The 22,579-nt window shown below is 40.7% G+C and overlaps 2 protein-coding genes across 13 annotated transcripts in view; one reads left to right on the plus strand and one right to left on the minus strand.

Moving 5' to 3' along the window:
• Positions 1–9,868, minus strand: part of PHF20L1 (PHD finger protein 20 like 1) — a 79,960-nt gene extending 70,092 nt beyond the window's left edge. For 8 of the 12 annotated variants that reach the window (XM_055545729.1, XM_055545728.1, XM_055545726.1 and 5 more), the window contains exons 1-2: positions 9,554–9,868; positions 7,294–7,413 (exon numbers count right to left, since the gene is read on the minus strand). In XM_055545729.1, the coding sequence (XP_055401704.1) occupies positions 7,294–7,376 (83 nt within the window). In that variant the 5' untranslated portion in view covers positions 7,377–7,413; positions 9,554–9,868. Of the gene's footprint in view, positions 1–2,918; positions 3,064–7,293; positions 7,414–9,553 lie in introns of those variants that run through there. The other 4 variants (XM_055545732.1, XM_055545727.1, XM_055545731.1 and 1 more) reach the window with 2 other exon arrangements.
• A 7,573-nt stretch (positions 9,869–17,441) lies between these two features.
• Positions 17,442–22,579, plus strand: part of TMEM71 (transmembrane protein 71) — a 33,386-nt gene continuing 28,248 nt past the window's right edge. Inside the window, exons 1-2 of the mRNA XM_055546888.1 lie at positions 17,442–17,525; positions 20,550–20,610. The gene's annotated coding sequence lies outside the window, so the exon portion shown is untranslated. The remainder of the gene's footprint in view (positions 17,526–20,549; positions 20,611–22,579) is intronic.

Consider the following 22,579-nt stretch of genomic DNA (forward strand, 5'->3'; position numbering starts at 1 on the left):
CTGCCTGGAATGCGGGAGACCCTGGGTCGGGAAGATCCCCTGGAGAAGGCAATGGCAACCCACTCCAGTACTCTTGCCTGGAGAATCCCATGGAGGGAGGAGCCTGGTAGGCTACAGTCCATGGGGTCACAAAGAGTCAGACATGACTGAGCGACTTCACTTTCACTTTCCAAAACTTTCAGGTTCATTCTTGACTAACCCACTAAAATTCAATGAAATTTCCTGGGCACCTTTTTATGAGTAAAAGGGGTAGGGCTTGCATATTAGTAGCATTTCATATTAGTAGCTTATTCTTTAGTACCTTACCTACCCATGATATACTAGAAACATACTCATTTTTCACTGAAGAGGGTTGGGTTTTGGCAATGAGAAGAGACTTTTAATATACACTGAATATTAAACATCCACATTCTTTCCTCAATTTTATTGCAATAATTCTCTCCAAGTTGAGTTAATTTTAATGACAGAAATAATGTACCTTATATACCAGCTTCTACTTTAATAAAAAGACAATTTTTATATGCTGATTAATGATCTGCATGAGGCAGTAGGAGGAACGGTTAGTAGCTCTTCAATACAAAGTCATATAAAAATACCAAAGCACTGGGGCCCGTCAGGTGACTCTGACGCAGGCTCAAGTTTGAGAACCACTCTTTTGGACTTCACCTGAATCACTTTTAAAATATAGTTGCCAGCATCAATGAACTTAGTAAGAGAATCAATTCATTAGTAAATGGGTACCATACAGGAAGTTAAAGTCTCGTACTGAATAACTACTGGCTTCTTAAAGCCTTTAGTTTTAATTCTAAGTAATTTCAAAATTAAAATTAATAAGAAAGAATTTAAATGAGCAGAACAACAGGATGGAGAAAGAGTAACTACCTTCCCAACACCACTATAACACAAGTACTATAAAATTCTAAATATTTGTTTCCAATTATATTCACGGTTCTCCATCTTTTTCAATTAATTTTCTCTTCTTCTAGAGTCTGGCAGTTTTGAGCACACTGCATGTGACTTCCAGTCTTTACCTACTTTACTTCTGCCTCAAGTCATTTATTACCCATCTAAAAGTGAGACTAAAATACCTGTAAAAAGGTAAAGGTAAAAAGGTAAAAGGTAAAAAGTAGATAAAAAATTTTGTTTCCAGTTCAGCGGACCTGAAAGATCACTGAATATGTCACACCTTCATTTTAGGGACATTAAAGCAAAGAACTCTCCAAAGTTCCATAGTTCATGGCATAACAGCACCTAAAGCCACGTTTTCTGACTTTAGTTATATCTACCTTTTTCAATACTCCTTTTCTCCTGCCTTTCAAGAAAACTAGGATAAACAAAAAAAATGTAAAATATCATATAAGAAACAAATCACCAGTCCAGGTTCGATGCAGGATACAGGATGCTTGGGGCTGGTGCACTAGGATGACCCAGAGGGATGGTATGGGGAGGGAGGTGGGAGGGGGTTCAGGATTGGGAACACGTGTACACCCGTGGCAGACTCATGTTGATGTATGGTAAAACCAATACAATATTGTAAAGTAATTAGCCTCCAATTAAAATAAATAAATTAAAAAAATTTTGAGCAAGAAAAAGCTAAAAAAAAAAAAAAAAAATGAACATAATGAAAGAACATAAGAGAAAAGACCACAAGAATAAAGTAGGCGTATTTTAAAACAAATATGTCTACTCTACACCTATTTCTAATATTGCTTTCAACATTTTTTTGTGGGGAGTAACAGGGGAGAGAAAGGGAGAACTTCATCTTTGAAAGCTCATAGAGGGACTTCCCTTACAGTCTAGTGGTTAAGACTGCATCTTGCAGTGCAGGAGACCCGGGTTCCAGTCCTGGTCCAGTAGCTAAGCTCCCACATGCCTCACAGCCAAAAATCCAAAACATAAAACAAAAGAAACATTGCAACAAACTCAATATAAGACTTTTAAAAAAACACTCCACATCAAAAAACTATTAAAAAAAAAGTTCAGAGCTTTCTAAGTGGAAATTTTAAAAATTAAAGAACTAAAATGCTTGTACACTGGTGTAGACCTGTTTGATGATTATTAAACTAGGGTTCACTTAGATCTTAGGATTCAAAACTTTTAACTTTCTTACTGTAAGGAATGTCAGGATTTGTAAGTCTTACAAAATTCAATTTGAAATTCTCTACAAACAGGGTCCTTAGTCTGGAGTTCCCCGTTAAGCTTCCTACCACCACCCATAATAGATTATTCAATTATTTTGGTGTGTAAATATGATTGTACATTCTTCTGAGTCTACAGCTGAAATTAGTTTTCAAAGGTAGTTAGTGACCCAAAATTAGAATCAATGTCTTCTAAGCACAAAGAGATTTAGGGACGTTCCATGGACAAAAGGACATACTTTATTTACATTAGCAAAAGAATATTTTAAAAGTATTTACCCATGGTTTCTACAAATTCCAAACTCACCTAATGTAATTTAAATATGTTTTCAGCTTTTAAATTTGATCTTGTCGTTGTTCAGTTGCTAAGTTGTGCCCAACTCTTGGCGACCCCAATAACTGCAGCATGCCAGGCTTCTCTGTCCATCACTATCTCCCTGAATTTGCTCAAACTCATGTCCATTGAGTCAGTGATGCCATCCAACCATCTCATCCTCTGTCGCCCCCTTCTCGTCTTGCCCTCAATTTCTCCCAGCAAAATTTGATCTACACACTCCTTTTCAGGAACATTCCTCTTCTGTTTCAAATACAGACCACACAGCTTCCCTCTACTAGTGTTTTCCTTTGAATAGCAAATCCGATTAGAAAAAGACAACTCTTTTAATTCAGATAATACAAAATTTTAATTTAAATTATAAAGTATGTGTACTTGCTACAATCTGAATTTATTCAATTTTCCCACTCTACAAAATTCTGTTCATGAACATTTTAAAAACTCACATTTGCAAATGTTCCATACAGTTCAAAAAACTCCAAATGTGTGGAAACAGCATTTGCCAATTCAAATTTATACTGTTCTATCAAACTCTGACACTTGGAGACATCTCCACTTTTTTTTAATCTTTCATTTTCCTTTCCTTTAGATCTAGAAGAGAATTAAATAGAAATATTCCAAAAAAGGTCAGAAGAGCATAACTCATCTGAATGTTTTAAACTAACTTTATAATTTCAATTTTAAGAGTAACACCAGAGCACACTTACTTTACTTGTTGTGTTTTCATAACTAAATCATTTGCTATAGAATATTTTAATTTCAATCTTAAAGTTAAATCAGTAGTCAAAACTGGTATGATTTTATCACTTTTCTTATTGAATAATACTCAGAACGATTAGATACTTGAATATCTTACAGGTGCTTTGTAAATTATGAAACTCTGCAAAAACAAAGATTTTTATTATCACCTCAAAAAGATGGTTTATAGCATGTTGCAATGACATGATATTCCTTCTACATCTCAGATCATTCTCATGTCAACACTAAGGCTACATTTAAAAACTTACACACCTGAGTCTTCAGATCCCCGAAGATTTTTCAACTCTTCCTCTTTCCTTGCATTTACCACAGTGCTTTATAATTATCTATTATTTCATATAATTTGAAGCAAGTTTAAATACATTATTTTATTTGATCCTTAAAGTAAGTAATAGTAAGTAACACTGCTTTCATTTTACTGCTAAACCAACCAAATTCAAGGACTTACCCGTATTTACAAGATCAGAAAGTGACAACCTGACTCTTTCCTCTTTAGAATTCACTGATGGTGTGTCATAACTTCAACTCTGAACTTTCTCTTTTCCCAAACACAACCTGTATCAACAACCTGTATCTATTTTCATCTTTATGATGTTACTGCATCCAAGAGCTTATACAGCCAATATGTTTAGGTTAGGATATAAAGATAAGAGAGAAAATGGATGATTGTCTTAACTGTAAACATTAGCATTTTTAAAGACTTTTAAATTAAAAGATTGTTGAGGAAAAAAACAAAATGTTTTGAGTAAGACTATAAATTTTTTAAAAATTAAAGCAACCACACTTTTCAGTAAGAATTAGGTTTAGTCCACAGAGAACAGATCCAGGGATCTAAAAGCACACCAGGGATAGAAGGCGAGTGGCCTCTCTCTGGCTTCTCAGACCCTGCATTCATTAGTGCTGGTAAAATCAAACCACCAGGATTTTCTGATGTAGCTGGAAAACTACTCTGAAAGCAAAAAAAATAATAATTTGCTACTTGAAAATGTGAAATGTATTTCCAAGGATGAAATATCTTTCTGAACTCCAAAGAGCATGTGATATGATTTGCTCAAGGAACAATAATGTATTTTACCAAAGAAAAATAGTCTTCCCATTAAATCAACTCTACCCCAAGCCTAAATGTAGGTACTGAACTTTATTTCTGCCCACTAAATTTAGAGTTTATCCTTTTATTTCTAGGGCACATACTAAAAAAATATTTTCCTTTACCTTTTCTTATATAGGAAAAACCTGCTACATATAAGACAAATTGGCATTCAGGTGCCTCACTATCACAATTTTTTCTGTGTGTTTCTTTTTAAGAGCTAATGTATCAACCTATGAGAAGTCATTTTCTTAATAATAGCTACAATGCTTATTGTAAATGTCTTGAGTACAAAGAGAGTAAGTAATATTTGCATTCCTGCATGTCCCTCCCTGTCTAATGCCTACAATTCAAAAGACTTCTATGTCAAGTAGGTCTTCACTACTATTCCAGTTTAACGAATAAATGTAGAAGACTAACTATGGATGCATTCAATATGGATGCAACCCAAAGAGAGTATGAAGGAAAGGAGAGTGGGAAGGACGAAAGTTCAGTTATTTTCAGTGATTAACTGCTTTGCCCTCATAACAATATCAAAGTTTTTCAACACTTAAATAACCCTTCAATAATTTTATTTGATATTAAAGCAAAAATGTATAGAATTTATATGGAATACAGAATGGTCCTTAACAAAACATAAAGAATACAGTTTATCCCATTTAGAAATAAAATCTGTTAAGAGCACCATGTCTCACACGACTTCTTTCTGCCCCACATAAAATTCAATAAATCTTAGCAGTTAATTAGTTGTCCTACAAATTAAAGGGTCACCCAAGCCTAAACAGTTCTTGAGACTACTGACATTAATAAAGTCACAACAAGAAAATTATTTCTTTTAATTACCTAGAATATGTATATACAATACTATTAATGTTTTTAATTAAAGCACCACTATAGCAGAATGCTAAAATCTTCATATAAATGAATGCATAAAAATCAAACTGACAAGTGTCAGTGATTATCATATGTGATCATTTTGGTTAATGTTTACTCACTTTAAAGAGATCATTATTACTGAGGTCATTTAAATTAAATCTAAATTTTATGAATGAGTACATCTGCATGATATCACGCTATCTAAGCACTTGAAATTTTTTGATGAGAAGCATAAGACAGTGAAAAACCTAAGCTATAACTTTGTTTTCTGAAATTCCACATAATCTAAAAGCAAACTCAGACTTAATTTTTAAAGTAGTCCTTTTTTATAATCTTTTTAACTACTGAATCATTGATTTAACAGCTAATGAATTAGGAAGCATTTCACCATAAGTGAATTTCTTACAAATACCAAAATTAATTATGTCAATATCTCTGAAGGCCACTGGAAGGACTAATAAACTATCTACTTTTTCAAAACTGGAAGCTAATTCAATTGCAACTTTGTCAGTTTGGAAGCCTAAGAAAAGAATCTCATGAATTAAACTAGAAATTCAAAAAGCTAGTAACTTTAACAAAAGAAAAAAAAGTAAAGATTAACATCAAAGAAGTAGCATCTCTCATCCTCTTCTATCACAGAGAGATTCAACTGTGAGTGCCTTCAAAGTAAAAAGTTTCCTTTGGTCAAAACCAAAACCAAAGAGAGTTAATTATGGACTAAAATAGCATCTTTCCTTGTACAGTCTAATGCAGAGGCTCTCCATTAGGGGCACAGAGAGCCCCCCAACCCCAGAACAACTGGCAACACCTACAGACAATGTTTCCCATCACAACTAGGAGGGGATGCTAAACTGCCTGGTTCCCAGGTATTTTCCAAGCCCCTCCTAGGAACACTATGTATATTTTCCACCTTATGAGAGTAAGTAAGCCCCCTAAAAAGAAACACTCACTGAGATGCAGCTTGGTGGCATGAAGCCAAATAACTGCCTTCCCACCTCAAACTAACCCAAAAGACCCATTAAGCTGGGGGGGTCACAGACGTGTGCAGAGTTCCAATGCCGGATGCTAACAGACAAAAACCCCAGGCTGGTCTAAAGTAAAACATCATGACTAAACAAGATTTCTCTGCCTGCCACTGCCAACTCAGGAAGTTGACTTAATACAAATCAATCAAAGACAAATCTACAACATGCCCACTACATTTTTAAGAGAATTGTAAAAAAAATGTCCAAAAGTCTGGTAGAGTTGCTGAACTGCTAGACCCTTCATTAGAATAAATGGGCTTCAAGCGGAGCTGAGCCTGAACCACTACCAGGAGAGGAGGCTCTCCAATGCCCATCTCTGTGTAGGGGGCTGAGAATGGCACCAAGAGACATCCACCCAGAGAGCAGAGCTAGAGACCAGCTAATGAGAATGAGGAAGGCATTCCCGAGCAGAAAGAGAGATTTCTTATTCCTACTGTGGTGCAGCAATCCGGGTGTATGCTATTTTTCTTTCTCTCCTTTCTGCGCAGTGACTTTATGCCAGGTAACCAATTTCTCCTACACCGTATGCAAGGGTTGGCTGGGACTATCTGAATTCACCACTTATCACAGGCAGAGGTAGAAATGGCAGATAGAGGAGAAGAAATAAGAGAAGGCCTGAAAGGATTACTCATTTAAAACTGGAAACAGTGAAAATTCACCTTTAGGTCACCACATTCTGAGGAGGAAAGAGAGATACTGGGTTTTGGTTTCAGGTGGAATAGTCAATGATAACTATGCTAACCATCAACATATTCTGTAGTTTGAAAAAACAGCTATGAAACAGGCCCCCCCAAAACAGATTTATATCAAGTTTTATACAAAACTTGGGAACCTAGTTATTTAGATTAACCCACTCTCTCTCCCACCACCCATAGAGCTCATATTAAGTACACAAGACTGCTGATAACTGCAAAATCTGTTGAAGAGTAGGAAAACTAAAAAACAATGAATATGCTTATTCAAAATGTGAACAAGGTAATGTTTCTGCCACTGTCAGGAAAAGAGCAATTAACCAACCCATGTAGACTACAGACACTGGGCTTTACTTCAGGGGCTCTACTGTATTTTCCATACCATTTTTGTAAGTAGTCCAGTGCCTCCAAACGAGCACCGATCTCAAAAGTGATTCCAGGACGATTTGGGGGCTTTTTACTCATCTTGAGACCCTATTCTTCAGGATTCTCTTTTCACTACCTCAAGAGAGAAAAAAAAAATGTTAGGTTCTGATACATAAAAGGCACAAGTGATTAAACAATTTTTTAAACATTAAGTGAGACGTTAAAATAACCACCAAATTTTTAAGAAATTTGAATGATGATTGCCAATAAAAGTACTGTGCAACTTGCAGGCAATCTTACTAATAAATTAAGAAAAAGGACATTAAAAAGGTAACTACTTTAAAAGAATGAACAAATGAGGATTAACACTAATGGTTGAAGTGCTTTAAATTTTAACTTGAAAATATCCAAGAAAATTCTTCAAGATAACAGTTGAAAATGTTTTGCATCTTTGAAAAATCAAGACAACTGAGTGATCTGGCACATGACTACTGAAATTCTTAAGAGAATAAATTAACCAAGTTTTTCAACTAATATTTATTGAGTGCCTTATAATATAAAGCACTTGATAAGACACTAAAGAACATAAAGATGAAAGAAACAGTACACACACTTATAGTAAAAATTTTAGTAATTCCTCTAGTGATTAGGATTTTTCACCACCTATGATCTCCCACCTGGTAGCACATGATTCAATAATTTTAACTAACATAGAGTTGCAGAGGAAATCTCATTTTCTTCATATTCAATAAGCAACAATGACACAGAGTTTTAACTCTGAGAACTTCTACTGTATTTCTATATAGACAGTACCCACATTGGCAATAAAAGTGGCTGTAGTTCAAACAAAAAACTACAAAGGAGTATCTATTCCTCTCTAGACCATGGACATGTAGAATATTCACTATCATTTTGGCCAGTGGATGTTCAGCACACTTGGTAGTCTCTTTTTCACAAACTAGCACCTGAGGAAGATGGATGCATTTTGAGACAGCTTAATCAAAATATATTTAATCAGGAATAGAAACCTACTGCTAATGTGGGAAAGGAGAAATCCTTAAAACCTTTTTGAAATTAAGAATTACAAATATGACTATGCTCCCTCCCAGTTTAAAGAAGAAAACACACAACTGTACCATGCTTTTTCAATGGTTTTGTCACAAATGAAAAGGGACAAGACGTAACAGCAAGCATAAAAACCAACTGCCTTTTCTCTTAGAAAGAACCTGCTAGGTAAGGGAAAGTACATGCCATAAAAAAATATGTAAAAATCAAACATAAATACTCATGGAGTGGCGAGCAGTGGGGAGAAGGAGGCGGGGGTGATATCCTCCTGCCGGCCATGGCAGCAGCGAAGATTAGTGCATTAAAGTTAACAGCAAGCTCAGCCAGAGGGTATTCGGTATAAAAGAAACAATAGTATGAATATTTTTAATAACGGTCTGGTCAGTGCCGCAACATCCAAGGCGGTTACTTAAACGTTTTGCGAAGAAATCGAATCCACTTTTCCTGCTGTTCTTCACAAGGAAAACTTAGGAAGAGTAACCGACCAGTTACACTTACATTTTCTAGGATCAATCTTAGAACCCTCAAGAAGTGACAAAGTTAGGACATACAATCCCCTCAGAGGTTCTTCTGGATGAGGTTTCAGAAAAACCAAGATTTCCTTTTCTTGAGTGCAGAGGGGCAGATGGGGAGGGATGTGAATTAAGGAAAAGTAAAGACCAAGTAAACAGTTCTAATGAGGGGTAAAACTTGAAGCAAAAGAGAAAGGGGGACAGAGAGAACCAAGAGGGTAAAAAAAAAAATTGGAAAGGAAAACGAACAAGAAAGCAAAAATATATAAGGACTGTGAAACTTGTGGACCTGACAAACGGCAGTAAGAGAAAATTTAGCGAGAAGACACACCACACTGGAGAGTTAAGCCGGGGTCAGGGAATGGCCGCGGGGCCAAAGAAACGGTGGTGGTTGGAAGGAGCGGGGGTGGTTGGTGATGCGGGGCGGGAGGGAGGTGACCAGAGACCGACAGGAAAGGCTCAGACCCGGCTCGAAGGGTGTAGGAGACGCCTCCGGGTTTGACAGCCGTCCGGCCCCCGGCGAGAGGCGGCGGGGGAAGGAAGGGAGGGGGAGACGGAGCGGCAGCGCCCAGACAATAGGGGCGGCGAGTTACGGGGAGGGACGCGGGCCAGAGACAAGACACCAGCGCGGGGGTGTCCCGGTCGGCCAGGCGGGGGGCTCGGCGGGCTCCAGGCTCTGCTGCCGCCGCTGTCTCTTACCGACTCGGCCTCCTCTTTTTTGCACAGTTGTCGGGCTGTCCGGGGCCGAGCCGGGGCGCGAACAGGACGGCCAGCCCGGGCCTCCGCCACCGGCCTCCGCCCAGGCAGCGGTCGCGGAGGGAGCAGGATCGGAACGAGCCGGGGCCGCAGCGCTGGGTCGGTCCCGGGGTCGCGCCGGGTAGGGAGCAGGTCCGAGTGCTCAAGCCCGCTCGGTGTCCGCTGCCATCGCCTCCTCAGCCGTCGCCGCCGCCGGCCAGCCCTGACGCGACGCCGGGCCCGGCGACGTCAGCCACCCGCGACGCGCCGGAAGCGGGCCTGGGTGCATCACGTGACGCAAGAGGGTTGGGCGCGGGCCGCGCGACCGATTGGAGGGCCGCCCTGGGAGGCGGGGCTTTGCGGCAGTTGGCTGACCGCTGGCTGCAGGGACCCTGTTTAGCAACGGAGGAACGCGGGCCCAGGCACCTCATTGGCAGTTGTGAAGTGTTTAACCTTTGGGAGATGAGGCCTAAGCCCACTGAATGTTAATGCTGTTGATTTGTTGTTAACCGGACTCTCAAAATTTCCTCAATCGCTGCATCCTGGGCAAACTTTTGTATTGATGTATGCACACTGCACCCCCATTCCACATAAAGAAGAGAGCAAGTGGTTACTGTTGTAAAAGTGAATAAACGTCTATTGAATGCCTCCTTTATAGCAGGCAGTGTGCTGTGAGTGCATCACATGACAACTACAATCGCACAATTGTATTCCTCTATAGGAGATCCTTGGAGAAGGCAATGGCACCCCACTCTAGTACTCTTGCCTGGAAAATCCATGGACGGAGGAGCCTGGTAGGCTGCAGTCCATGGGGTCGCTACGAGTCGGATACGACTGAGCGACTTCACTTTCACTTTTCACTTTCATTCATTAGAGAAGGAAATGGCAACCCACTCCAGTGTTCTTGCCTGGAGAATCCCAGGGACGGGGGAGCCTGGTGAGCTGCCGTCTATGGGGTCGCACAGAGTCGGACACGACTGAAGCGACTTAGCAGCAGCAGTAGCAGTAGCAGCAGCATAGGAGATCCTTACAACACAAAAGGCAAATATTACTAAGACATTTTGTGTGGGGTTGCAATAGTAGAACTGGACATGGAACAACAGACTGGTTCCAAATAGGAAAAGGAGTACGTCAAGGCTGTATATTGTCACCCTGCTTATTTAACTTATATGCAGAGTACATCATGAGAAACGCTGGGCTGGAAGAAGCACAAGCTGGAATCAAGATTGCCAGGAGAAATATCAATAACCTCAGATATGCAGATGACACTACCCTTATGGCAGAAAGTGAAGAGGAACTAAAAAGCCTCTTGATGAAAGTGAAAAAGGAGAGTGAAAAAGTTGGCTTAAAGCTCAAGGTTCAGAAAACGAAGATCATGGCATCTGGTCCCATCACTTCATGGCAAATAGATGGGCAAACAGTGGAAACAGTGTCAGACTTTATTTTGGGGGGCTCCAAAATCACTGCAGATGGTGACTGCAGCCATGAAATTAAAAGACACTTACTCCTTGGAAGGAAAGTTATGACCAACCTAGACAGCATATTGAAAAGCAGAGACATTACTTTGCCAACAAAGGTCCGTCTAGTCAAGGCTATGGTTTTTCCAGTGGTCATGTATAGATGTGAGAGTTGAACTGTGAAGAAAGCTGAGCGCCGAAGAATTAATACTTTTGAACTGTGGTGTTGGAGAAGACTCTTGAGAGTCCCTTGGACTGCAAGGAGATCCATCCAGTCCATCCTAAAGGAGACCAGTCCTGGGTGTTCATTGGAAGGACTGATGCTGAGGCTGAAACTCCAGTACTTTGGCCACCTCATGTGAAGAGTTGACTCATTGGAAAAGATCCTGATGCTGGGAGGGATTGGGGGCAGGAGGAGAAGGGGACAACAGAGGAGGAGATGGCTGGATAGTGAACTCCGGGAGCTGCTGATGGACAGGGAAGCCTGGCGTGCTGCGATTCATGGGGTTGCAAAGAGTCGGACATGACTGAGCAACTGAACTGAACTGCCTGTGAGGGACGGGTGCAGCTGAAGAACCTATGACTAAACTGAAGTGACTTTCCTAAGAATGGGGCTTCCTTGATGGCTCAGATGCTAAAGAATCTGCCTGCAATGCGGGAAACCCAGGTTCAATCCCTGGTCTGGAAGATCCCTTGGAGAGGGCATGACAGCCTAAGAATAAACGAAGAATGATAGCAGAACTACTTTTCTTGAACACCTGCTGCTGCTGCTACTAAGTCACCTCAGTCGTGTCCGACTCTGCGACCCCATAGACAGCAGCCCATCAGGCTCCCCCGTCCCTGGGATTCTCCAGGCAAGAACACTGGAGTGGGCTGCCATTTCCTTCTCCAATGCAGGAAAGTGAAAAGTGAAAGTGAAGTTGCTCAGTCATGTCCGACTCTTCGTGACCCCCATGGACTGCAGCCTACCAGGCTCCTCCGTCCATGGGATTTTCCAGGCAAGAGTACTGGAGTGGGTTGCCATTGCCTTCTCCGCTTGAACACCTACCATAACCCAAACTCTGTACTAGTCATAGAACAAAGAGTCCCTATTGTTAGGGAAACCAACAAGTGAACACGTTGAAAGAATTTTGAGATAAACATCTTTTTTCTCTTTCCAGGTTGCCACTTTGATTCTCAAGCTTTCTAAATGTAACACTGCATACAAACAACACAATACTCTGATCACACTTTACATAGTGGAGTTAAAATAGCAAAGTATCACTCTTTAAGCTTCCAGTATAGTGAGATTCAGTAACTTAAATAATTACATCCATGTCCTTTATTCAACAGACATTCAATCAGCTCTTACTATGTTACTAATAGCTACTGAATTACACTGAAAGATGGTAATATACAGAAAAGATATAAATAAGACAATCTCTGTGGACATTTGTCTTCTTGGTTTTTCTGTTGACCAGTATCTGAAATCCCTTTCCATATTTGGGAAATTTCCCATCGTGGTTGTCATTAGAACAGTACACCATATATTTCCAGAATCTTCTGTACACATGGCAGGTTTATATTTTGCACCTTCCTTAGAATTATGTGTGACCATTCGATTTGCTCTGGCTAATAAAATGAAATTGGAAGTTTTGTCACAGCCAGTTGGTAATTTAAAAAGCCAGTTCACCAAGCTATCTGTGTCTGGCACAGTGAAATGCAATTTCTGAGATGGTTACTGTTCTAACAACTCATATTCTAATAAGATTATGATGACGCTAATCCACAACTGATATATAGTATAAGGAAAAATAATTGTTGGTTTAAGCTATTGAAATTTTGAAAGTTGTTTGTTACCTAATGAAAACTGACATATACACCCACCTTATGAGTCTTAGGGCAAAAACTTTCAACCTTGCACTAAATTAGATGAAAAAATAAGAAACTTATGTTCTCAGTTTCCCTTGCAGCTAAAGTTCTGTTCTCAGCTATACCAATTAGCCTGTCTCATTGAGAAATGTGTATCAGAAACTGCTAGTGATGCTCAAAATGAGAAAAAAAATTTCCAGCAGCACTGGAAATACCAGTAATCACATTTCTGATTTCAGTCCAGAGCTAACTAACTGAACCCTGGCAAAATCCCTACTGACCCACAAACCAGTAGGTGAGAAAAAATATGTATAGTTGTTGTTTTACATCACTGAAAATTTGAGGTTGTAATTTAAATAGAATACATACATGAAGGATAGCAGAGATTCTATCCAATCTCCACAGTTGGCTGACAATCTACCAATCTACCCTGAACAGATGATTCTTCCATTTTAATTGGAATTTAGCAAGATATCCCTCCAATAATGTAATTTGAAAGAAAATAAATGGAAACTAGGTCTAACGTAAATGATTCCTGGCTTGAGTGGATTGTATGGGTGAGTCTTCTCAATGGAGTCAATACCTTCCTTTAAAGGGCTCCGTAGAAATGGACAGGGCTGGATTGGCAGGGCGGGGTGGGGGGGGGGGAGGCGGCGGGAATGTGTGTGTAATTTTAGTTGTCACATGACTGGGGTAAGGCACTGTGGAAACTGAGTGGAGAGGGACCCCACCTTAGTGGGGAGAGCAACCAACCTCCAGGAATGCATAAGTTACTCCCATACCTTGAAGAATTTCCATAGGTCATACATGACTTTTGAATGCTCCTCCATTCATATAGGTAAAAAAAAAAAAATTTTTTTAATTAAAAAAAAGAAACTGTTCACCATTTTCACAGCATAGAACTCAGTCTTGTAAGCACGCAATATTTTTGCAAGGTTTTAACATACACTCCATTTTCAAGGACTGAAACCACTGTATAGCATGACAGAAGGCACTCCTCTTTGTATATTACCAAGAGTTTACTGCACCTTTAAAATTGTGTCACCAATGGCAGGGCCACTCATAGTAGCTGAAGCACTGATAGAACACACCTGTCACTCTGCATTTTATAGCTGTTACATTCAGGATAAACCTAAATTTCTATGCTGGCACTTGACCACTTTATTGTGGCTCTGTGAGTCGAGGCTGAACACCTGTGTACTGAGATGTATATTATTTTTATTGAGTTATTTTCATAAATAATGTATTTTTAATTTATCATATGACATTGTACTGATTTTTTTAAAAAAATCTATGTGGGGTTTTTCAATGTAGAGTTTGATTATTTTTATTTATGGATTTAATTTCAGAGAAGTACAGTGGGTCTTAACATAGTATTAGCTCTAAAAAGGGGACATTAAGCCCTATAAGATTGATAGAAAGCTCCTATAGGCTAGCATTGCTGCTTTTGACTCTAGAAAGTCAAAGGTCAGAACCAGGAAAGGGATGCGAGATATAGAAAAGTCTAGAGCTGACGCCCCAGCTATACAGTGAAGCTATGCATCGCCCTGTCCTCTCTGTTCTCTCCCACCCAACACACCCCTCATCCAGATGGTAAATGTTAGCCATCAGTTACTTCATCTCCAAATTTAGATAGAAAGAATTTACAGCTGTGTTTGAGTGGAACCAAACAAGCAGTGGGCAAATTATCTTGAAACAAGGGTCCTTAGATAGAAATCACTGAACTAAATTCCTCCAACATTAAAAATATGCATATGGAACCATAACATCTCCTGGAATAGTCAAGAACTGTCTATACCTAACTTAAGAGAAGAGGTCATTACTAAACACCAGGTATTCCTTAATTACATATAAAACACAAGAAAGCTATTTTGTGTGTATTGCTTTAATACGTATAATTAGAGAGAAAATTGAAGCAATTTAAATTTTTAAAAAATAGACTGGTAGAAACTTAACCTACTGAAAGAAACATCCTTTGCACATTATCTATTCCACTTACAAATCTTTGAAAATGGTACTAATGTCACATTCTTCACCTGCCAAAGAATTTGGTTCTGTCGTCTATCTAGCACTGTATCCTTTAATCAATTGACCAGAAGTGATAGTTGTTTCCGAATTAATCTCTGGCAGTTTGGCCCCTAGACCCAGTATGAACCTGCCTTAGCGATATCATCTCTCCTGTATATTCACACACGGAGTTCTACTCACATTCCTAATGCATTTCCCATTGGGATTCTGGGTTCATAGGCTGCTTTCCTAGAATGAGTCAGCCCTGAGAACGATGAGACATTCTAGACAAATTTATTTATTTTACTCGAAGTTTATATCCTATTCCAAAGCTACCTGGGTTCCTGAGATTTTTGAGGATTTTAGACTTGGCAGTAATTAATGATTTCAGTCTCTGCTAGTAAAGGTCATAAAATAGAAAAAAAAAAAAAGTTTGGCTCAGAAAAAAACTTGGAAAAACACAGTAAGAGGCCTGAATGACAAAGAACTTGTGTAGATTGCCCTGAAGCAATGGAGTGACCATAAAATGTATCATCCAAACCAGGGACAATTTTAAGAATGGGAAGAAGTGCGATTAATAATTATACCAGAACAACAGGTGGATATCTGGGCAGTCCTGGACAAACTGAGACATATGATCATGCTACGTAAAGCAGAGGGGGAAAAGGGAGAGAAATCAGAGATTTCCTAAATGGAAAAGAATTGAATATGAAATAAACTCCTGATTCCTCAATGAATTTTCCCATTTTTGATAACTAAACGAGGATGAGCCCCTTACTTCCAGGTACGATGTCAACGGGCTTCCCAGGTGGCGCTAATGGTAAAGAACCTGCCAGCCAATGCCGGAGACATAAGAGCCGTGGGTTCAGTCCCTGGGTCGGGAAGATCCCCTGGAGGAGGGCATGGCAACCCACCCCACTATTCCTGCCTGGAGAATCCCATGGACAGAGGAGCCTGGCGGGCTACAGTCCATGGAGTCGCAGAGTCTGACGTGACTGAAGTGACTTGCCATGCATGCACGTGCTAATACTCTGAAATTCCTCTGACTCTGATTATTGTTGTTTACTGTTATCACTTTCATGAACTCTCTGTGTTTCTCTAGCATTGGTCCATCAATCATTGGCATTAGACCCACTCAGGCTGTTTGTTAAAACGCAAGTTCATGGGCCCTAACCTGTATCTTGGCCATAGAGACTGAAAATCTGCATTTTAAAAGCCTTCCTAAATGATTCTTATGTACATGGAAGTTTCATACCTGCAGTGTGTTAAGAGTCTTGTGGTTGCATGAGACAAAAATTCAATACAAACAGACCTAAGCATAAATGGAATTTTTGTTTGTGGAATTAAAAGGGGAGATGGGATATTTTGCCTTCTGGGGTGGTTTGAATTAGGGATCAAATGATAATACCTGGCATTCTGCTTTCTATGGATTAGCTTGATTCTTGGGATCCACATCCTCCAGGTCCCCAACAGCTTCCGACTTGTCACTGAAACATCTTAAAGAACATACAAATGTGTCCTAGACATCATTCTCTCATTGGTCTAAATTGAATCAGGTGCCCACTTCTGAGCCAAATGTAGTGGCCTTGGAAATGACTTACACTGATTTGTCATGAACCTGGGTCCAATCCCCAACCAAGCCAGTGGAAATGGAGCCTAGCCCCAACCTTAAGGACTGAGAGATGGGGATAAGTGGGTCCTTTAAAGAAAACAGAGGCGCTGTTACTGGAAAGAAAATGGGAAACAGACAACAAAAACAACTGATACTGTTTGCCACTGACTTATACTGATTCTAACTCCAAATGACAGTTTGCAGCTGCTAACTTGTTCTCTACATCTGTGAGTAGTCTGCTTCTTTTTTGTTATTGTTCACTAGTCTCTTGTATTTTTTGGATTCCACATATAAGTGATATCATACAGTATTTGTCTCTCTGTCTAACTTGTTTCACTTAGCATAATGCCAAGTCCATCCGTGTTGCTACAGATGGCAAAAATTTCATCCTTTCTTTATGGCTGAGTGGGTATTCCATTATATTCCGTTCCCCATATACCACATCATCTTTATCCACTCATCTGTTGATGCATACTCTTTCTAGTTCTGATTCAAACTCTGAAAAATCACAAACAGCATGCTCCTTCCAATTCTTCCACAGCAGTTGTTGAACATTGGCAATGTGCCAAGTTCAGCGCTAGGCCCAAGAAGCATGAGGATGAATAAGCTTAATTCTTGGTCAAAGGCATTAACAGTGTAGTCCAGTAGACCAACACACTAACAGGTCATCTTGATACAGCGTGAAGGCATATTCAGGGTCAAAATATGTGCTCTAACTGGTCACTTGCAATTTGACTAAGTATCTGTCCTGTTGGTCAGGACCAGAAAACAATATCAATATCTCCAAGGTAACTGTCCAGACACTCAGATGAAAGAGAGTTCTACCTGTGGGGGATGGGAGAGGGCTGGACCAGGGCGGAGAACTTGTTAGGACATGTGTTGCCACAGTCCACAGTTTTGTCTTAGTGAAAAAACACTGAGGCAATCCAACCTTGTGGTCAGGTATTAGATTACTTCCTCTTTTGCAGTTTGCAAAACATTCAACAGAGCCAGTGTCCCCAGGAAAGAGGTAAACATCCTTTGATTTCTTTTATGTGCTTTCCTTTTCATTTATCTATTTTTGAGAACTATAAGTACCGTGAAGATCATAGGAGACTATATATTTGAAGGAAATCAATCCATTAATGTATTCCTTTGTTGTATTTCTGTTGTCTTTTAATGGCAACTTAAAATAAGAAAGCGTATGAAAAGCAGAGATTAAGAATACCAGAAATTGTATGTTAGACCTGACACTGTTACCAGAGTGGTTGGGGTCTAGACACTTCTCTGATTTTCCTTTCCTCACACATACATGAGAATCTTAAGTCTACTTCACGGAGTTGTAATGAGGATTAAATTAGAAGGAAGCAGCCTTATATGTTTTCCAAATGAAAATTGATACACAAATGCCAGATGTTTCCAAATGTTCCTTTCTCACCTTTCATGCGGACCCTTATATCTGATCACTGTCATCTCTGGGGGTTCTCTAGTTCCCTCTCTGTGATTCTATGAAAACACACATTTTCTGAAGACTCACTTTGCTTCAAGTCCTCTATTTGCTGCTGGAGATCATGGAGATGAGTAAGGCATTGTTCTCGCTGCCAAGAATGCAAGCTTTTATTAAGACTTTATTACAGGCCTTTCACTAACTAATCTGTCTCTCTCTATCTTCCTCCTCTACAAACTCCCCACCCCCCAGTTTCTCAGTCTGTTTCTTGTCTCTCTCCAACTCTCCCTTTAAAAAGTACTCCCATGACAATTAGAACTGCAAGAAGTATTACGTAAATTCTAAAAAGACACATTAGTAACAAAGGCAGTTTGAGAACATCAGTTTTAAGAAAATCTAATGTAGGACTTCCCTGGTGGTTCAGTGGTTAAGAATTCGCCTGCCAATGCAGGGTATATGAATTCGATCCCTGGTCCAGGAAGAGTTCACATGTTGTGGGGAAATTAAGCCATGCACCACAACTACTGAGCCTGCACTCGAGAGCCCAGGAGGCACAACTACCGAAGCCTGCGTGCCCTAGAGCCCTGTGCTCTGCGATAAGAGCAGGCACCCAACGAGAAGCCCACTCACAGCAACTAGATAGCAGCCCCCACTTGTTGCAACTAGAGAAAAGCCCAGGCTGCAATGAAGACCCAGCACAGCCAAAAATAAATAAATTTTTTTAAATGGTTGACTATGTTTTTGACAGAATGCACAGCCAAAGAGGTACTGGCTTGGTATCAAAGACATTATAACAATTCAAGATTTCAGAGGACTTCTCCCACTTTCCTACTCCTAGGAACAGAAAGTGGACTGAGAAAGTTGCTCTGTTCCCAAAGAAGGCATATCCCCTCATCTTCAGAGGTGGTCAAGGAGAGTAAGGAAAAGGAATGACTTACTTTCCAGAGGGTAAAACCAAGAGCCACAAATAATTGCCTGGGTTGCCACACCTCGGGAGTAGAATTAGGGTCTTATCAGGAGCATCTTCCATTTGCTGGGTGTAGGGCTCTTGGAGTGTCTTGACTATTCAGTTATAGAATTTCTATGGAACAGCCATTGCTGTGTGTCTGCCATTAATCCCCTTTCTAAAGGGGAAAGTTTAGGGGGGAAATATCCTGTCCTTCTTCAAGTATTGAATGTTGGGTGTAGGGGGCAAGATGGTTCAGAAATCTCCATATAAAAAGGAACCAATATAGAAATATTAGAAGATTCTAGACTTGAAATCTGTGGTCATGATTGAATGGGATTTGGGGGTGTTCTCTGTGGAGATACATCCTCTCAGCATTTTTGAAAGTTAGAGAGGAGGTAAATATTTGTGACTGAGATGGAGGGCTATAAATTACATAATCATTTCAAGCTATTCCCTTTCTTCCCTACATACATCTACTCCAGTCCCCATTCATTGCCTTGTGACTTGCAGTGCTTTCTGTGGAGACGTGTACTTGCCCCACTGACACTGAGGCTGACTGCATGATCTGCTTTGACCAATAAATACAAGTGGAAATTTCAAGTGCCAACTCAAGACATGTCCTCCCCACCCCACCCCCAGGGGCTGATCCACCAGCCTGGTTCCTGGAATAAAGGCCTGAGGGGCAGAACTACAGCCAACTTGCAGCCGATATAGGGCAAGATGTGTTGGTCAGATTCAAGCTAAGAGGCAGAATCATCAGGAATGATGGAAAGTATAATTTTTTTAAATAAGCATTGACTCTTAGACAATTTTATTTTATTTTTGCAGATATGATTATTATTACTATTTAAGAGACTTGCTTTTAGAAGAGAATTTTCTTTTGGTGACAATACAAAGTCTGTGAAAATGCAAGGTACTTAAATACATTGAAAAAAAAATCTGTTGCCCTTGTTTACCACTAATCACACAGTTGGCTGGTAGAAAGATGTGAGTTACTGAAGTGAACAGTGTAAACATGTGTGATCGATCATCCACACAATAGGAAGAAAAATTGGGCTCCTTACCGTTTGCTTATAAAGATGCTACAAGGAAATGTGTGGTTATTGGAGGAGGTCATGGACAGAATGTGACCAAAGGGTGACCTGTGGGCTGGATCCAACCAGTGGAAGGTTACTCACTCTTCCTACCCCCAAACCCCCACCCTCTGTCTTTGGAATATTTGTTCTGCCCACTGTTCCTGCCAAGCGAGTCACTTTTAGTGATGCAGCTTTGAGAGAGTAAGTTGTTATTGGGACAACCTGGACTGAATACATGACTAAATCAGGTTAAAACATCTATGTAAACTTTGGAGATTCAGTCGGGTGGGTACAGAGATCTACTCATCTTGTGGTGCTCAGGACAAGTCTTGGAGGTAGGTTCCATTGTTTATTCAGCCTGCCAACTACCAGTCTGGAGTTCTCTGTCTCCTTCTTTGGTGTGTCCTTGCTTTCTGTGTATGGGGGCCAGGTTGTGAACCAAGAGTGTGGTCCAGACAATCTGAGATTATGTTAGGTATACATGTTCTGTTTATACAGTTTCTTTGCGTTAGGTTTTTGAGGGAGAAGGGAACAATTTCAGACACTAGTAAGGAAGTTTCAGTTTATTTTTTTTTGTTGCAGGGATGCTGAACCAGAAGTTATAAGGGGATTGGTCAGGATCAAACAGTTGCCAGGAAGTAAGGTGAGTGGGGACCACTGGAATCCCTGGAGAACCAGCTGGAACATGACTCCATCTATCACTGAAACCCACATTGGCCTCTTCCCATCTCTAAGCTTCTAACTTTATTGCCATGATTGCCCTGCTATAGAGCCACTCTCACTCCTGGACCAGGATTTGGGAAGCTGAAGGAAACCATCCCTCAGGGATCAGAGCTATGGGTCCAGTGCATGCAGTGAGCCAGTAGGTAGGTCTGTGAAATTTTGCATGAGCAACAATGAGTCCTGAGCCACATGGACCTTCCAAGGAATACCATGGATCCTGCTGAATACCCGCCTTCCAACTCTTGTACTAATTGCAATTGTGGCCCATCCTAGAGGGACATACAGAGAAGGAACTCTGAGACATACGGTCAGCTTAACCACATTGATACATAAAGCCGCTATGTGGGACAATACGTGATAATTACTACAAGTCACTAAGATTTGGGCTTTGACTCTTACTATGTATGCTCAGTTGCTCCACTGTGTCCAACTCTTTGAGACCCCATGGACTATAACCCACCATGCTCTTCTGAACAGGGATTCTCCAGGCAAGAGTACTGGAGTGGGTTGCCATTTCCTACTCCAGGTGATCTTCCCAACCCAGGGATCAAACCGGCATCTCTTGTGTCTCCTGCATTGGTAGGTGGATTCTTTACCACTGTGCCACCTGGAAAGCTATAGCTCTGCTCTGAGAAAGAGCTATTTGCATCTAAAAGATGAGTAGGAGAGACAGTGGCTGGGGAAGGAGATGGCCAGGGGCAAAGGAAATAGCGTGTTCAAAGAGTTTGAGGTGGAACTAAGCTGCTGCTGCTGCTGCTGCTAAGTTGCTTCAGTCGCGTCCAACTCTGTGTGACCCCGTAGATGGCAGCCCATCAGGCTTCCCCGTCCCTGGGATTCTCCAGGCAAGAACACGGGAGTGGGTTGCCATTTCCTTCTCCAATGCATGAAAATGAAAAGTGAAAGTGAAGTCCCGCAGTCGTGTCCGACTCTTAGCTACCCCACGGACTGCAGCCTACCAGGCTCCTCCATCCATGGGATTTTCCAGGCAAGAGGACTGGAGTGGGGTGCCATTGCCTTCTCCGGAACTAAGCTGGAGAACCTGAAAAAACAAAAAGCCACCATGATTGAATTCTAGAAAGATGGGGTGTGGTGAGGGAAAGAGAGGCTGGAAAATAGACAGTACTGGACCTCCCAGGGCCTTGTAGATACTGGAAGGGACTTTGAACTTGATCTGAGAGAGGAGTAATGACAAACCACTGAAGTATTTAATCAGAGGAACAACGTAATCAGATATTTACATTGCACAGATCATTCTGGCTGTGGCTTAGAGCAGCAGTCCCCAAACTTTTTGCCACCAGGGACTGGTTTCGTGGAAGAAAGTTTTTCCACATATAACTGTGGGGTGGGGGGTGTTTTCCAGATGATTCCAGCACATTCCAGTTATTGCACACTTCATTTCTATTATTGTTACATCAGCTCCAGCCTCAGATCATCAGGCATTATATCCCAAAGGTTGGGAACCCGGATTTGGGGGATGTATTCGGAAGAGGCAGACGACAGAAAGTTGGTACTGAAGTCCAGATGAGAGAAGGTGGCCTCTGGAGCACCAGAACTGACAGTGGAGATGGAGAGAGTCTCATTCAAGGGCTACAGAGGGAACACTGTTGACTGCTCCTAGTCTCCTGACCTGAGCAGTTGAATGGAAGGTGATGCCATTCAATGAGACACAGAAATCCAGAGGCGGGTGAGGCTTAGGTAGGAAGGGAAATCATGAGTACTTGAAGGAGTTAAGCAAGCATGCAGGCATGTTTATTTATTGCTTATAGTATTTTAAAATTAATTCATGACATGCACCAAGTACTATTAGCATTTCCCAAAGTGTACTCACTAGCATCCTGCTCACCAAAAAACAGTGTGTGAACTCCAGTGTTTTCACCAGGAGCTGGTTG

Source organism: Bubalus kerabau, chromosome 14 (genome assembly GCF_029407905.1).
Source record: "Bubalus kerabau isolate K-KA32 ecotype Philippines breed swamp buffalo chromosome 14, PCC_UOA_SB_1v2, whole genome shotgun sequence".
NCBI lineage: Eukaryota > Metazoa > Chordata > Mammalia > Artiodactyla > Bovidae > Bubalus > Bubalus kerabau.